Source organism: Perna viridis, chromosome 8 (assembly GCF_037379345.1).
Source record: "Perna viridis isolate PV_CMFRI_1.1 ecotype Kerala chromosome 8, ASM3737934v1, whole genome shotgun sequence".
Classification (NCBI taxonomy): Eukaryota; Metazoa; Mollusca; class Bivalvia; order Mytilida; family Mytilidae; genus Perna; species Perna viridis.
In genome coordinates this window covers 2,432,843-2,451,781 of record NC_142452.1, presented here as the reverse complement: position 1 = coordinate 2,451,781, position 18,939 = coordinate 2,432,843, and the positions used below count along the sequence as shown (strand labels likewise).

At 33.9% G+C, this 18,939-nt stretch overlaps 2 protein-coding genes across 7 annotated transcripts in view; both read left to right on the top strand.

The window, feature by feature from the left end:
* The window catches only part of LOC148608926 (caspase-7-like), a 52,667-nt gene that overhangs the window by 17,405 nt on the left and 16,323 nt on the right, over nt 1-18,939 (top strand). For 2 of the 6 annotated variants that reach the window (XM_088596463.1, XM_088596462.1), the window contains exon 1: nt 12,541-12,728. Coding sequence is in view for 4 of the 6 variants with exons in the window: in XM_088596460.1 (XP_088452586.1) it covers nt 12,658-12,728; nt 17,867-17,904 (109 nt within the window). In the remaining 2 variants the exon portion in view is untranslated. Of the gene's footprint in view, nt 1-11,486; nt 11,643-12,315; nt 12,454-12,539; nt 12,729-17,866; nt 17,905-18,939 lie in introns of those variants that run through there. The other 4 variants (XM_088596457.1, XM_088596461.1, XM_088596458.1 and 1 more) reach the window with 4 other exon arrangements.
* LOC148608927 (uncharacterized) lies at nt 7,456-8,613 on the top strand. Its single transcript, XM_088596464.1, has one exon. It carries the CDS (start codon nt 7,456-7,458, stop codon nt 8,563-8,565), a length of 1,110 nt encoding a protein of 369 aa, XP_088452590.1. The 3' UTR covers nt 8,566-8,613.

The following is an 18,939-nucleotide window of genomic DNA, read 5'->3' as shown; positions in this document are numbered from 1 at the left end:
TTTTGTCAACACCATTCCACCATCTGAACACCCAAAACGTGCTTGTTGTGTAAAACAGGCTCTGTCTAATATACTCTCTCTAGAGTGGCTATTGTAAGAGTAATCAATACAACCAAGGTTATAAGGTTATAGCGGTAATCAAAAGAATATAATCCAGGGACAAAGATCAGACATGGAAAACAGACACACACTTCACCGGTAGAGTAAGCGTCCTCTGCTTTTCTAGAAACACCCGCCGAGTTGCTCATAACTAGACAAGTCGGGGTAGACAAACGAGGAAAGGTAAACTATGATCCGTTGAATAAATCAGTTTTCAAGATGCTGATGGATACATCATAACGATCCACGAGTTCATGATGACGACCTTAAAACTTCTGTAGTGATGACTTCAATCTTGTAGCAACATAACCTTGTTCCAGAAGCCTATTTGTTAGAGTTCTAGCGCGATACAAAAAGTCTGCGTAGTTTCGGCAAGCTCTGGCATAACGTATGAGTTGTGATATGAACACTCCAAACGCAGGAGCCGAAGCGAAGTTGCCACAGATGAAAGGAAAGTTGACAATTTTGAATGAAAAGTCATCACGTTTGTCGTAAAGTTTGGTCAATAGTTTTCCTTTACCATCGATCTCTATGTGTAGGTCAAGATATGAGGCTGACTTCACAGTGTCTGTAGTATCCTTCATCTCAAGGTCTTTTGGGTAGATGCGATGTCTCAAATCCCCGAAACTAGGATTGTTTAAAGATAATACGTCATCTATACAGCGGAAACTGAGATTGAAGGATCTAGCCGAACGATATTCTTTCTTTCTGTTCAAATCAGCTATAAAGTCAGCCTCATAAGAGTGAAGAAATAGGTCAGCAAGTAAAGGAGCACAATTTGTTCCCATTAGAATGCCGACCGTTTGTTGAAAAACACGTCCACCACACTGGACAAATATGTTGTCGATTAAAAATTCCAGCATTTTGTAAACATCTTCCTCTGTATATTTGGAAGATAATTTGGAATTATTTCATACAAAGTATGAAGAATCTCTACCAAGAACTATATATTTGTATCTAGGTGTACCATCTTTTTTGGAAAAACAACGATGTATAATGTTTTTAAGTCGGGATTTTAACTGAGTATGGGGAATAGAAGTATACAGTGTTGAAAAATCATAGGTTTTAATGCTAATATATTTAGATAATAGTCTTGAACTGATTGTCTCCAAAAGATCTTTCGAATTTTTCAGGATCCACATTGAATTAATACCACTACGGGAGTAACAAGTGTTGTGGTAGGACTGTAGACCCTCTTTGACAGTTGTGAGTATAGAAGTTAAAAGTTTTGAAAGAGGTTCGGTGGTACATTTTGCAGATCCAGCTATGAAACGTTGTTTGTATGGATTCTTTTGAAAATCACAATCATTGTCCTTGGTCGAGAGACCAAAAGAGGATAACACAGATCAATTGTTTTCCACAATCTCTTCTTTGGAAAGAGTGGTAGCAGTGTAGGTCTTATCACTGCTATTACTTTCCACGTCTACCTCTGATAATAAACATTAGATATAAAACGTTTTACAGACAAAAACAATGTTGTTTTGGGCTTTGTCTGCTGGTACGACAACATACTTGTCATGTATAGTAGACAATGTTTTTGCTACAATGGGGTCTTTGAAAACTGATGTAGCCTTGGCACTCATTGACCTACTTAAAACTTTCATTCGCTTCAAAATTAAGGACCTCACGGCCTTCAACCACTCTGATAGAAAATCAATGTCTTCTTGTTCTCGTTTTATCCATTTTCTTGCATAGTCCTCGACGGCATCCATAAGAACTTTAAAGTTATAATTCCAATTTATGGAGCGTGGTTCACGGTACTTGGGACCTTTAGAAAGGATATTACGCAGAGATTCGTTTTCGATAATGGTTAAATCTCCCGTAATGACGTGACCAGAAAGACCATATTTGAATGGAGAGGTTTTGCAAGAACAGTCAGGTGGTTTAGCCTTGAAGTCCTCAATCTCGAGGTTCTGCAATAGCCTTTTATAATTGAAAATTTTGGATGCGATGGGTGAAGTATAGGGATATGAAATAATTGGTATGTATTTGTTTTTGAAATATGGGGGAATTTTGTTGGTAACGTTTTTGTGATGGAGTATGTTAGCCAAATTAATTGCATCTATACCTTTGTTGACAAACGGTAGTGGAAGAAATGATCGTTTTTCTTCATCTTGACTTTTCACACAAACTGATTTAAAGAGTCTGTGGAAACCAATATCCAAAATAATGGCAACAAGTCTGTATAATAATGAGGTGGGGTCAGAAACAGGAGTGTCAAGACATGTTTTGTAAATGGAGTGTAGTAGAGTGAGAGGTATAGAATAAAGTTTGGTTCTAACGTGATGAAGTCCAAGAGGTTTTTGTATGAAAGGAAGGAGACCATCTATGTAGACATCATGTAACTTAGGTGACGTATAGTGGCGATGGCCATAACTCCTTTCCCGTCTTGGATTTTTGTCAAATAAATTCATCACATTTATTTTATTGTTTTATTGGCTTGAAAGGTTTCCTATACTTTTGATGTTGTCATTGCATCCGTAAGGTATTGCAGTACCTAGTTTGCGTATCCAGTACTCCTCGTTTTCCCTACGATAGTTTTTACTTAGAACGGGACTGTTCGCAGGATGGTAATTTTTTTCTAAAATACGAACTTTCATGGAAAGGATTGAATTATCTTGTAGTTGTTCATAACAAGACAAGTCCGGGACAGACAAACGAGGAAAGGAAAACTATGACCCGTTGAATAAATCAGTTTTCATGATGCGGATGGATACACCATGACGATCCACGAGTTCATGATGACGACCTTAAAACTTCTGTAGTGATGAATTCAATCTTGTAGCAACATAACCCTGTTCCAGAAGCATATTTGTTAGAGTTCTAGCGCGATACAAAAAGTCTGCGTAGTTTCGGCAAGCTCTGGCATAACGTATGAGTTATGATATGAACACTCCATACGCAGGTGCTGAAGGGATGTTGTCACAGATGAAAGGAAAGTTGATAATTCTGAATGAAGAGTCATCACGTTTGTCGTAAAGGTCAATATCTTTCCTTTACTATCGATGAAACAATGTTTAAATTGGACTATGACATAAATTGTTTAAACCACATATCAGAGTATTCATATTGTGTTCGAAATTAAGGCCTTTCTTTCTACCATGCTGAATAACTTTTCCATTTTATCAATACAATAATCGACTTTTTGACAGTTCATATCCGTCAAAGAATTTACATACATTCCATGGATTTTTTAATCAATTGCTCATAGAATTGGTAAGGAAACATCTCTGTTGAATTTATCTCTGTCGATTCCTAAAGCCCCTGTCTATGACAGATAAAATGACTTTTAAACCTGAAATTGTCTGAAAGTATCATATATTTCAAGTCATATTTTTGCTGATACCTTATCTTTAAAAAAAAACAAACAACAAGCTGTGACATCAGCTGTTTTGGACATTTTCAGCATTACATCTTCAATATATATCCCCGTTAGTTTAAAGTCAGTGCTACAAAGTCGAACAGAAACGGAATATATGTCATCCTCCATGCAAATACTATTGTCAGTATCTTTTCAAAAGTCTACATTTGAAATAAAGAGGTTTATAATTTTAGTTATTAAATTTCATTATTAAAAGACGTTCATGCTTTCATTTGGATTGCAGAATAACCCCCGTGCTGCAAGTTTTATCGGTATCGTTGTAGTGACACTGGGGATCTTGAATGGTCGACATCATGCCACTTTGATAATTTATTTAAATCGAATACCAATTGTTCAATGTGTCATAGTTTTCTTTTCCTCGTTTGTCTACCCCGGACTTGACTTTGAATGAGCAACTTGGCGGGTATTTCTAGTCTAGAAAAGCAGAGGACGCTTACCCTACCGGTGCACCTGGTCCATTCTTCCAGTTTTTAATGGACTCCGAGTTGCTCATTTGCTTTTGTTACTTTGAATGTATGATTTTAGGTACTTTATGTTCTTTGTTGTGTATGTCTGTTTTCCATGTCTGGTCTTTGTCCATGGATTACATTCTTTTGATTACCGCTGTAACCTTGGTTCCCTTGATTACTCTTAACTAGACACGTGAAGCCTTGAGTCTATTATTGGCCTTTTTTGTCTTTCCACTAATAACGGCTGTTGCAAAAGAAGTGTGCAGTAAACTTTCCGTTTCCCATACTAGTAATGGCATCTCCAGTGTTCATTTGCAAGAATTTTGTCGAATCGAAACTTTCAGTAGTAATTCGGGAAATGAAAACGGGAGATCTTATTCACTAACGGATGGATCATACATAACTCATTCGAAATTAAAATCTTGATCATAATAGTTTTTCTTCATTGATAATTTACCGTAAATGATGAAAAAAGTCGATGTGTTTTTCTTATATTATTTTATCGACTACGAGTTAGAGTATTCAACAAATGTCTTTAATCCTGATACTACGAAAATCGATACCCAGGAAAATAAATGAAACCCAATATTTGCATCCAACCCTGCCGATAAAATAATATATTGAAATAAGATTTTATCATTTAATATTTTAAAAGCAACGATGCCCAACATTAAAATGATTCCTGTGTCTTATCAGAAGTTTTCTGCTGATAAGCATACCAGAGCCCCTCAATATGCATTGAACTAGATATCTGTATACATTTGTTACAATCTAACAATATGCCTAACATTTTTTAATTAAGGTTGTATGAAAAAATTTCCCATATACTACCAGATTCAGGAACTAATGCTAATGGAAACTATTGAACTGTTTCAAGGGTTATGAAAGAATAATGTATATTGCGTATTAGGATATACAATGCTTATTCCGGATGGTAGGGAAGTCAGCGGCGAATTGAATAAAACCCTTCAACGATCAATGTACAATAACGTCAAATATTTGTCACTTATTTTAGTACTGTGTATGGAATTGATTAATTCCTAAAAATATGTCCCCATTATAAAGTTATGAGTTTCAGTTTAAGTAAGTACTGCATAAAACTGGTGGATTATATTATGAAAACGGTACGAATGTACAATTGGAGCACTTTTGGTGCTCCAAAAATAAATTTATGGAATAAAAACAATTATGGTCAACTTCATTTCTGTCCGGAGTTGTGTCCGGTATCAAACAGCTATTATAATGTTTACGTGATAGTCAGCGTTCATGAATGGCAAAAGGTTCTCAAAAATGAAATGCATGCAATTCAACATTTTCAACCCGAATAACACGGAATGCTCACAAAGAAAGAAGTGAGGAGAGCGTGCAATATCGACTGATCCCTCAGCTTGATTCAGTGTACTTCGGTTCAAGTTCGAGCTGGAAAAGGATCATTTTGTGGATTCTGTCAGTTCTGTTTATAAATCTCGGTAACTTAACTGCTTCACTCTTCAAATTGAGGGTTTTATTTTGTTCATGTTTTAAAGTTCATGAAAATGAATCATTTTTACTTGTAACCACTTTGTATGAAATTATATTCATAGGTTAAATCACCTTCAACATTTGCAATAATATTACTGTATAGGTAAACTATGGAACGCTAGTTTGTCTCCGTCAAGGGCAGTGCACAGGGGTTTTCTGTATTAAATGGGTATATAAACTACGCAAACATATATGAAAAGCTCATACATGGCGTTACTCTTAAAATCAACAATTGGAATTTTTATTATCGTATATACATGTACGTGGCATTTACGGCTTTATTGTACTTCTGAAATGTGACTTTTGGGCCCGCACCAGTCCGCCAGAAGGCACTATGTAGTAGGTCAACTTTTGTCAAAATAAAGCTGTCAAATAGAAAATTATGTCCTCCTAGAAGCATGATGAAGAAATTCGTATATAATAATTCATGGAAGTACACACATGAAATATTTTGTCAAATGTTGGGCACTTGGGGGTTGGTCGCAAGAGGCGGTATGCCAAAGTTAAAAGTAAAAGCAAGAAAACATTGATTAGATCAAGGAGCTATGTAGTGACAGACCTAGAAAAAGGAACACAGTGACTGCAAGATCAGAAATTGAACTAACCCTAACACTTAAGGGAAATATATAATCGATACCCCGTTGCAAGAGTTTCCGATACATGGTAAGTTCTTTAAAATAACCAGTTTATATCTAGGAGATAGAACATTAAGAAAGGGGACAGAAATATTTCGAATACCTTGAATTACATTTGCAATCAGATGCATCACGTCAGGTTAAGTGTTAAATCGACTATTTTAGCGTTACGTCCACAAATTTTCAGAGTGGTCAGTCATGCGTACCGTTCGGAACAGTACAAAGCCTTGTTGTACTTGGGTTAGAGTGTGAGTATGTAGCTCGACATTACCACTTGAAACCTAAATTTCTGTTGTATTTCATTTGCATATACTTAGAGTCAGCGAGTTATCCAGAGTCAAACTGTTATAAGATATTAATTAATTCGTTTAGTTTTCTACAATGCTAGATAGTCTATTGTTGTTCATGGTCGAATCCTTTTTAATGTAGATGCAAATTTTGACACAAGATGTAAGAAGTTGAGAAACATTATTACTGTATGATACGTGAAGAATATTATTAATATTTTTGCATCTTTACTTGTACACACATTTACGAGACTGTTCATGGAGGTTATCTAATATGTACATGTATGTAAGAAGAGGTTCACGACTGGTACCAGTCGGAATTTCTCGTCCTCTGTTCCCAGGGTGACTTAATTACATGCGGATTAACGTATTTGAGAATCGGGCTCCCTGTTCACTCAGTAATGCACGGAGGAACTTCCGTTATCTCTGTTACCAGTAAAAACGCCTACCTTAGCCAATTTACTCCTTGGCGATTTGCACCGTCTTTCTGCTGTCTGTAGCCGTTTTGACAACACAACATTTCACATTTTATTGAATCTTTTATTTAACATTATCTAACTTTCTGTAATGAATTTAAATGAGACAAATTGAAATACAGTTGGAATAAATATGACACAATCTTTTTTTCATTAATTTCTTTTTCTTCTGTTTAAATGTGTAACGTAAACATTATCACCGTGACAATATTAAACAAAAGTAACGGAATTTCTGTCATCACGCGAAAAAGTTACATATAAAAGGTTGGCAAAGATATTAATTATGATCTTCTCACGTGCCGGAATTAGGTTTAAACGTTAACAAAGTTTTGTTAAGTAGATTATCATGTAAAAAATGCCTACAATGATAGTATTGCTTCGATGGAGCATGACTTTAAAAGATCTGTTTTTTTAATGTTTACTTCCTAATAGAATGTGTCATGCATTATTTTACCACCGTACTACATCTAGGCATTCTCGTTCAAAATGTCGACAGAGAATCATCTGCTTGCTGCTAACTGGTCTGCGCTTAGTGGGGTAGCAAATTATAATGCATCGAATCATACGCGAATTCATAATTACACTGATGACACTGTGATTGCACCGATGCTTTTTATGGGAATCTTGTCTATCATCGGATGTCCTGGAAATGCTTTAGTATTTGTTGTTTATATGTTAAAACATAAACCGAGTGTTCATAGAACTATTATAATAACGTTAGCTACATATGACTTTCTCTTATGTGCAATTACGTTACCGTTTGAGATTTATGACATGAGTAACCGATTTAACTTTAGAGAAAAATGGGTTTGCAAAATTTTCAGAACATTGAACTATTTTTTAGGATTTAATTCCGGATGCATGATTCTTTTAATGACAGTAGATAGATTTATGCGTGTATGTAAACCATTGCATATGCAGATGACTGTCCGCTCAATGAGAGGTTCAATATGTTTCATCAGTGTCATATCTGCAATTGCGTCAGGTCCAAATATGGTAATAAGAGGGATACATGAAGTCAACCTGGGCAATAATCATACAGGATATGATTGTACAATATCTGATGAATTCATTTATACCACCATTCCGACAATATACAATGGAGTGATTCTGATTTTAGTTGTTCTTGTCATGGTAGTTTTGATTATACTTTATTCTTTAATAGGTCACGTGGTTTACAAACATTATGGATTCAAGAAAAGATTTTCAGAAACTCATGATTTGAATAAACGGAGAGGCGGTAAAGAAAATTTGACTGTCTTTGCTTGTCATTCTGACAGCAGTTTTACAGGGAAGAACAGTTACATGTATCGAAGCGAGAAAATCATATCACGTATATCTACTGTAACACATTATGATCCTTCGAGCGCCATGCACGATAACATCGAAAAGAGAGAAAAGAAAAGTAAAGACCAAAGAACATTTTTAGATGTGAAAAATTTAAAGATAACAAAAATTGTCATATCAATAAGTGTATTTTATGTTCTGAGTTATTTTCCAAGTTTGACTGAAAATCTTCTAGAAGGAATATTTACATTTGATACTATATCAAGATATGTTCCGATGTCAGTCCTATTTGTTATACAGAAAACGTTTGCTGTTAACCATGTTGTTAATGCATTTATTTATGGTTTTCATGACAACAAATTCCGCAATGACTGTAAAGTAGTCATGTTTCAGCTCTTAAAAAAATGTTATCAAAACTCGTTATGTTAAAAGTAACCTATAAGATTAATAGCAGTTACGAGTAGTTCTGTAAATGTATACCCCGACTTTGTTTTGTTTTTGTTGTCGTTTTCTATATATTTAGTTATACATATAAAAATTAACATATATTTCCAACGTGGTGTACCCACCTTCCTCAGAGAATTTGTTTTACTATTATCACGGGAACAAACGTCATAAAAGTTGATTAAGTTGATTTTGTTATATATATATATATATATATATATTGGATATAAGAAGAACCGAAGAAACAAAATGCACCATTTATTGTATTGGATGTCCCGAATTTTGTACCAGGTTTTCCCTATCAGTAATAACAATGTATAATGATTCATTGTCATGATTTCAACTGAGTATGGGAAATAGTCGTATAATGAGTTGAAAAACATAGGTTTTGGTGATATTTTACACCGATATTAACCTATCATTGAGAGTTTCCAGGAGATCTCTAGAATTTTTCAGGATTCACATGGAATCAATACCACTTCGAGGGTATCGAAGTGTCGAAGTAAGACTGACTTTCTCTGACAGATGTAAGTATGGAAGTTAATAGTTTTGAAAGAGGTTTGCTAGTGCATTTTGCAGATCCAGATATGAAGCGTTTGGTAGATGGATTTTTGTATAGTGTTTTGGAATATAATATTTCGACGTAAGATCACAAGCATCGTCTTTCGCAGAGACACAGAAAAAAAAAGATTTGTGTGTTTCAACTCTCTTTTCTTTAAAGAGTATGGTAGCAGTCTACAAACGTATATATGTTATATTATGTGAACCAATATGGTTTGTCTTAAATGAACAAAATATTCACTCCAAAGTTTAAAAACAACAAAAAAAATATCCAACATCTAATTCCTTATAATTGATTGGGCTTAATTACCATCTCACTGGTATATATACACAGGTAGGCAGAACTGTAAGGAAAACCGACTTTGTTAAGGTTGATGTTAAATGTAATCAATAACTGAAGTAGTGTGTCAAAGTTGGATCATATCTCATTTTTTGTCTAAAGGTTATGTTTGATAAACATACTTTAGAAGATAGAACATAAGTCAACGAAGACGAAATATTTTGCGATTAATTTAAAACAAAAATATAAAAAAATTTTCGTACATATTGAAATAAAATACTGATTTGACATTCTGTAATATTTTAAAAAAATAAATATGGGGTCACCGAACTTTCATTTTGTTGTTTTAAAACAGGTAAAAACTCAAAGCATTTTCCCGCCAACTATCACATTTTTTCAGGTAAAAATATTTTATTATACCATATTTAGTTTATGTCAAAGTTGTTTTTTTAAACGATTTAAGTTAATGATTTTACGCAATATCAAACAGTATTTGTTCTTTGGAAATATTTCTATTCTATTTGAATTTGCATGATGACTAAAACGGAAAACGGTCCATGTTATGGTAAGATCAACCTTGAAGTGTGCCTTTTAACTGACGTGTCATAATCACTCAGTGTTCTAGCATGAAGGACTTTGTCGTTGATATATTCTTTAAATTGATTGATAGGTATACTACACCTCCTTCAATTGTTGTTTTCGACGTTAATGAGATCCCGAATTGATGTACTCTGATATGTGTACCAATAAACTGACTGAATACCCTGTTATGTATGGCTATAGACTATACATAATTAAACATGACTGCTGCATAAGTAATACTTTCATGAAGTAAGAGCTGTTAGTTATACTTTTAGAGATAATTGAAACAGTTGCATACAATTTGAATAAAATACAAAAATATTACTCATATTGATATTGCTAATGTCGGTATGCTGTACACGTGGTTAAATAAATAGTATAGTCTCTTATATGCTGCATTTGACATAATACGTAGGAAGATCTTTATACAAAAAATAAAATTGCATACAATTTATACAAGTACACAAAACCAAAACTCGCAAAATAGGAATCCAAATCCAGCATCAAGAAGTTCTAGCAGGTACAATACAGGAAATGATGCTTCAGTGATTATGTGGTTTTGCATTTTGTGATACTTTGAATATCTGTAATTATCAATAATAAAATGTATACCCTTGCAGAGTCCACCAGCAATGGCATTGACAAAGTGGTTGTTAAATAAAAAAAAATACCACTCCTATATATCAAAATTGCAAAAAGGAGGAGTGATCTATATGTTTTCGGGGAGGGGGGTTTAAAGCCATACCCTCCATAGCCAAAACATATGGGTAAAACACCTTGATGCATTTTACAGTTATGTTACTCTAAGCAGAGTTATAAACAAAATGAAACAAAATGTGTGTTAAAGAGACCTACTTCAAAATTTACAACCTTTGTGATAAACGATTTTGTTAGGTATATTATATACACAACAAGTTTATTATATTATTGTACTTTCTTTCAAAACAATAGAGTTTATCAAATAGTGCATATTTTAGGTATTTATTCTGTATAATGCTGTGGAAAAATCATCTTCTTTGTCCACCTATCTGTCCCTTTATTAACCCGTCTTTGTATCTACTCATAAAGCGTTCGATAAATTTTGATAAAATATTATAGGATCTTTAGAGTATAGAACTTTGATATAGGATGTTCCATTTCACGAATATTGCATAGTTGTTACGTGTTTTAAAGGGGGTAACCTCATCGAATTAATTGGATTAAAACATTATAGGAATTTTAGGCATTCTATATTAATGAAAAAAGATTATAATTATTAGATTCTTGCGAGAGATAATCCACGGTATGTTTTTGCATGTTTCAAACAAGGGTGCCACTAAGTTAGCTCATTTACATCTTTAAATCATCTATTATACTAAGTATGAAATATGTTGAATCTCTGTCGGTGTTACTTTACAACAAAACAAAACTTTACAGTTTAAATGACGTATATGCATATGTCACCTCGATCGATAGATAGGTTTTCTTTTAAGTCTATAAGTATTTATATAGATACATAGATATAGATATATATAGGGGTATTTGTACATTGTATTTAGCAAGTGAAGTGTGTGTACTTTGATTATAAAAAAAAAAAAACTTATAAGTGATTTTAAATAAAGGGACGTATGAAGCTGTTATTTTAGAATGAATAAAATTGGTAAGATTTTGCAAGTAACTGAGTTAACTGTTCAAAATCTCTGAGAATTTTCTATATTAACAAGGAAGTGAATAATGAAAATTGTCTTTATTTCTTTCATTTTATAGTTTTTACATGTTTCAAGCAAACGAATTGATGATATTTTAAGTAATAATAATTCTAAGAATTTTACTTGAAGTAAAAGTTTGATTACCAGGTCAACATATAGGACGTTACCGACAATTTATTATTGATTTTTGTTTTCAATATATCAGATAAAACTATCTAAACTTTGCATTATGATTCAACAGATGATATATTACCCTTCTGCACAAATCAGGAACATATAGTCCAGTAGTTGCCGTTGTTGTTTTTAATTATATTCAGTGTTATTTTTTTTACGCAAATTTACAAATTGGAGATGTTAAATGATTGCCAACAAGGCAATCATCCACCAAAAACCAAGCGACAACAATTAAACTTCTACAGTTCAGCATTCGGTCGTCAATGATGGGCAAAACCCATACAATAAAGAGAGCAGTAAAAGGCCCCAAAATAAAGGAAGTGAAACTAACTATATATATATAAACGAAAACCGACTTTATCAATAGGAAAAAACCCTGAACATATAAAAAAAACCAACGTCATCCACTTTACTGCAGGGTCATGGCTTGGGATTGGCACATAAAGTATGTGGCGGGGTTGAACATGTTTGTGAGTGTTCAACCTTCGCTATTGAAAATACAACAACAAAATAAACGAACTATAAAAGTCTGTCGAATTTGGATTTAACCCTTCGTGCAAATGCCAAGATAAAAAGAAGCAGTCTTAGGTAGACAGAAATATGTGAATTCTCGTCTTTTATTAATAGTGTCACTTTATTGTGGGGGCTTTCACATCTTCTATTTTTATACTTAGGTATCAATGACAGAGTGATCCAAATCCAGTTCGATGATTTGTTTATTATGTCTAAAGCTTGAAGCTGCAGCTGTGTAACATAATACTGGCTATACATTATTCGGTTACGTTTGTCAACATGTACTCGAAAAAATTTCCTGAACGAAAGGAAAAAGACCTCAACAAAGTTGTTCAACAATATTGGAGAAGGTATGTAAAATTTCATTTACGGCAAAAAGAAAGACTGAACGGTACCTGTAGCTAGAGCAATGTCTTCTGGTTAAAGAGTAATCAAGGGAACCAAGGTTATAGCTGTAATCAAAAGAATGTAATCCGGGGACAAAGACCAGACATGAAAAACAGACATACACAACAAAGAACATAAAGTAACTAAAATCATACATACAAAGTAACAAAAGCAAATGAGCAACTCGGACTCCACTGAAAACTGGGAGCATGGACCAAGTGCACCGGTAGGGTAAGCGTCCTCTGCTTTTCTAGAAACACCCGCCGAGTTGCTCATAAAAAGTCAAGTCCGGGGTAGACAAATGAGGAAAGGAAAACTATGACCCGTTGAATAAATCAGTTTTCATTGTGTTGATGGATACACCATAACGAACCACGAGTTCAGGATGACGACCATAAAACTTCTGTAGTGATGACTTCAATCTTGTAGCAACATAACCCTGTTCCAGAAGCCTATTTGTTAGAGTTCTAGCGCGATACAAAAAGTCTGCGTAGTTTCGGCAAGCTCTGTCATAACGTATGAGTTGTGATATGAACACTCCAAACGCAGGAGCCGAAGGGATGTTGCCACAGATAAAAGGAAAGTTGACAATTCTGAATAAAATGTCATCACGTTTGTCGTAAAGTTTGGTCAATAGTTTTCCCTTTCCATCGATTTCTAAGTGTAGGTCAAGGTATGAGGCTGACTTCACAGTGTCTGTAGTATCCTTTATCTCAAGTTCTTTGAGGTAGATGCGATGTATCAAATCCCCGAAATTAGGATTGTTTAAAGATACAACGTCATCTATATAGGGGAAACTGAGATTGAAGGATCTAGCTAAACAATATTCTTTCTTCCTGATCAGATCAGCTAAAAAGTCAGCCTCATAAGAGTGAAGGAATAAGTCAGAAATGCCGACCGTTTGTTGAAAAACACGTCCACCACACTGGACAAATATGTTATCGATTAAAAATTCCAGCATTTTGTAAACATCTTCCTCTGTATATTTGGGAGATGATTTGGAATTATTTCCTACAAAGTATGAGGAATCTCTACCAAGAACTATATATTTGTATCTAGGTGTACCATCTTTTTTGGAAAAAACAACGATGTATAATGTTTTTAAGTCGGGATTTTAACTGAGTATGGGGAATAGAAGTATACAGTGTTGAAAAATCATAGGTTTTAATGCTATTATATTCAGATAATAGTATTGAACTGATTGTCTCCAAAACATCTTTCGAATTTGTCAGGATCCACATTGAATTAATACCACTACGGGAGTAACAAGTGTTGTGGTAGGACTGTAGACCCTCTTTTACAGTTGTGAGTATAGAAGTTAAAAGTTTTGGAAGAGGTTTGGTGGTACATTTTGCAGATCCAGCTATGAAACGTTGTTTGTATGGATTCTTGTGAAGTTTAGGAATCCAGTACATAGACGGTAAATGACAATCATCGTCCTTGGTAGAGAGACCAAAAGAGGATAGTACAGATTTATGGTTTTCCACAATCTCTTCTTTGGAGAGAGTGGTAGCAGTGTAGGTCTTATCACTGCTATTATTTTCTACGTCTACCTCTGATAATAAACATTGGATATAAAACGTTTTGCAGACAAAAACAAAGTTGTTTTGGGCTTTGTCTGCTGGTACGACAACATACTTGTCATGTATAGTAGACAATGTTTTTGCTACATCGGGGTCTTTGAAAACTGATGTAGCCTTGGCACTCATTTACCTACTTAAAACTTTCATTCGCTTCACAATTAAAGACCTCACGGCCTTCAACCACTCTGACGGAGAATCAATGTCTTCTTGTTCTCGTTTTATTCATTTTCTTGCATAGTCCTCGACGGCATCCATAAGAACTTTAAAGTTATAATTCTAATTTATGGAGCGTGGTTCACGGTACTTGGGACCTTTAGAAAGGATATTACGCAGAGATTCGTTTTCGATAATGGTTAAATCTCCCGTAACGATGTGACCAGAAGGACCATATTTGAATGGAGAGGTTTTGCAAGAACAGTCAGGTGGTTTAGCCTTGAAGTCCTCAATCTCGAGGTTCTGCAGTAGCCTTTCATAATTGAAAATTTTGGATGCGATGGGTGAAGTATAGGGATATGAAATAATTGGTATGGATTTGTCTTTGAAATATGGGGGAATTTTGTTGGTAACGTTTTTGTGATGCAGGATGTTGGCCAAATTAATTGCATCTATACCTTTGTTGACAAACGGTAGTGGAAGAAATGATCGTTTTTCTTCATCTTGACTTTTCACACAAACTGGTTTAAAGAGTCTGTGGAAACCAATATCCAAAATGATGGCAACAAGTCTGTATAATGATGAGGTCGGGTCAGAAACAGGAGTATCAAGACATGTTTTGTAAAGGGAGTGTAGTAGAGTGAGAGGTATGGAATAAAGTTTATTCTAATACGATGTTGTCATTGCATCCGTAAGGTATTGCAGTACCTAGTCTGCATATCCAGTACTCCTCTCTTTCCCTACGATAGTTTTTACTTAGAACGGGACTGTTCGTAGGATGGTAAATTTTTTCTAAAATACGAACTTTCATGGAGAGGATTGAATGATTTTGTTGATTAAAGTGTTTATAAATTGTCGGGAATTTGGTGGTGTTAATTCCCGAACGATGACCGCAAATTCTTTTATTCAATCGTTCTTGCGTTTCTCCGACATATATTAAACCACATAAGTTGCATTCGAATCCATATATTAAGTTTGTTGATTTGCAACTTAAGTCATCGTGACTTCTTGTATGGAAAGGTTTGTTTGTAAGGGAACTGGAGAAGTAAGGGTCGGTTATATGAATGTTGCATGTTTTGCAATTTTTTATACCACATTTTGATATGTTACAATGTGGTTCGTCATCGTTGTAGTCAAATGTATCGTTTAAAGTGATGGAACATGGTTTGATACTTTAAAAATAGTCAGAATTTTTGTACTGGAATACATGGTCTGCAGACTGAACTTTTGATTGGGTACTTTTAGTTGAATTGGTCGGGGCACTTTCCATACCAGATGTGAGTGTGCTAAGATTCCCATCTGGGGACACCACATACTTACAAGACAACAGAGTGTCCGATCTGCTGTCAGGTTCGGACCTTTTTATACTGGGCGACGTCCGAGCCAGTTTTTCTTTCATTCCTCTTGTTAATATGTCCAAGTTTATAATACATAAGAAATGAATTTTATGAACTGTATGCAGTATGAGTGTCACACATGTGATGTACATTTTATAACCGATTTAAACGCTACTGAAAATTAAACTTTATATGCAAACTAATAAAGTGTTTAAAGGTATATCGTGAACGTAAATAAATCAGGTCAATGTTAAACAATTCAAATTAATGTTAAACAGATAAGACGTATTTTACAATTCATCACGAGGGTTAATTGTGATTTATGTCCTAACTAAAGAGCTTTTAAACTTCATACTATTTAAATGACACTGTTAGTTCAAATGTTTTAATACAGGTGATGCATGAAAACTTACAACTTATTTTTTCATAAGAATAATTATTGGTTCTTAGTGCATTACTTAATTGAGCGATCAATCGACACTTCTTAATGGATAACTTTATGCAAAATTAGCAATACCGAAGATATAAACGAGTGGGGTACTTGAAAATGAAATCACAACATTTTTAGAACAAATGTCGTATTAAACAAAAGAACAGGAAAATATACAGAGAAAAATAAACAATGGATAGGAAAGAGTATTAATACATATTGAAGCAAGTTCTGAAAGGACCCGACGAAAATACGTAACAAATTTATGATAACAGAGTGAACACAATTTCTTTTAATCACATAAAAATAAACTACACAAACTACTCTATTTAGATCCCTTAAACAAGAATAGCATATGTTAACTCACTTTAAAATATTAACTGTAAATATTCAAACAACTCAAGGCGGCGTAGGAGGAATTGATGGAAGCCACTAATTGTTATTTATTTTATTGGTATAAAAAACATAAAGTCGGCATTTGCGCTTTTGAAACATTAGTAAGTGCACTCTATCCTTCGAAAACAATAAAACTGAACGTTTAAGGTTTGAATTCAGAAAAAAAATTAAATATTCTCTTGTCTATATGTAATAGGGGTTGTAAATACCAAGATATCAGGTCACTATTTACTTTATTAGAACTCTAAATGTTCAACCCTGCTATTACATAATAATATATTTTTATATCACATCAGACAATACACATAGACAAATAGACATATGTCACACAGAGAAAACATAATCACATTACTATAATTAAACACACAGCTTAGCCATTCTACTCAGAAATATGCATTATACCAAGTATAACGAGTAATTCTAATATGCGTTCGCAATATATCAAAAATCGAATTTGGAAACTAGAAATCTTAATAGCTTAACTCTCAATACAAAAAAATATATAAAAGTACAAGATAAACACAAAACACTCAATTACCTGTCTATGGGACCAGGTTGCCAATCTATACATCAAAACTATATACTATAACTATTATGTACCATATCCTCAAAATCAATCTCAGAAATCCCACAGCAAATATTCTAATACTTGTACAATATACAGTATGTTTCAAAGACTATTTCAAAGGCAAAGATTCAACGCCAACAAGAAAAATAAATAGAGCGGGAAAACTCTGCAACAGTAACAAAATGCTCATACCTCTAAGCCAATCAGTACTCTAAAATTAAACACACCCACAATAACTCATCGTCAATTAAACTGCCACACCTGAACGCTTCCAAAATTACCTGTCCACTACTGAAATGTAATAGACCAGCAGATAATAACCTGAAAAACAAAGTTAAATATCAATACACAAACACAGTAAAGGTACTCACCTAAAATATTAGTCTTAGATTTATCTTATTGTCTAAATGAAATGTTCCTTAATGTAATATTCACATAGCAAAGTGAAATATAGAGTAAAAAATGCAAGAAATGCACTTTGGCACATAATACTATTTAAGTAAATAACAACATAGGTACGTCAACATTAATTTTAAAGATAGTACTTGTACTTGTTTTAATCATGCTATTCTAAATAAGTGTTATTGAATTCCCGCCCTTAACATGTTATTATGACATTTTATCTTTTTTACAGTAAATCGCCAGTTCCGGATGTGTTGGTAACACCGCCAGGTATGGCATGATTTCACACCAGCTTTTATGAATAATTACCTAAATCTTTGCACTCAGATTGATCAAATTTATGTTTAGGATTCTAACATGGCGTGACACGTTCGCTTTGTAAACAAGGAAGTCTCTAAATAACTTAAAATCCTAATCGCACATACGCAATCATTTTAATGAAAGGGGAGATTTTTACTGTATTCATTGAATAAGAACACATAATACCAGTTGGCTGTATACAATGACGCATGTAAAACGACGGTTTTGGCCACAGTGATTTTGGCAAAACATGCATTGAAGGACATGATCACGCTAGCAAATCAACATTGAAATGTCATTCACAAAGAATGAAATGTATATCAGAGGACAGGGATTTGTTAACATTTTGTAAGACAAACCTAATCGACCTAGTGCGGCATTTCCAATATGATCGAATGACCTATATCTACGTGACATGATGTGACGTCATGACAAAATTCCATTGTTTTGTTTATTTGTAAATTCGGTTCAACTTTTCGTTTTCTTAATATAAAGGCTATTTCTTAAAATAACTATATAAATGTATGGAAAATATTATTGTCGAAACAGTTGAAACAATTGTACTTTATTGTAAAGAAATGATATGGAGAGGTAATTGGAAGAGTCAAATATGTTGTTTTCCTAAGGAGCGCCTTACTTACAAAATGATTTTTTGTCATGTTAGAAAAGAAATAATTCCTGGATGCCGGGTTAATGCTTGTTTTACCATGGGTAGACACTATATTTATCACGTTCACTACTGTGCAAAAAAAACGACTGTCCGTACCATAGTCAGTCGTTTTCTAACTGATAAAGTCTATATATGACTGATAATGACTGACGAAAGAACTGATTTTGACTGATGAAGTTGGTATAGTATTTTGTATCAACTGTCTAAATTAAAATTTGACTGAGTAAGTCACTTTTTGACTGTCTAAACTTATTTAATGTAGAATCAGAGACATTTGGACTGATTAAACGTATTTTGGGTTTAATCAGACGTTTTTGGACTGACTAAACTCAATT

Excerpts from the sequence above, each read along its gene's own strand:
- LOC148608927 (XM_088596464.1), top strand. The coding sequence starts at position 7,456 with ATGCTTTTTATGGGAATCTTGTCTATCATCGGATGTCCTGGAAATGCT.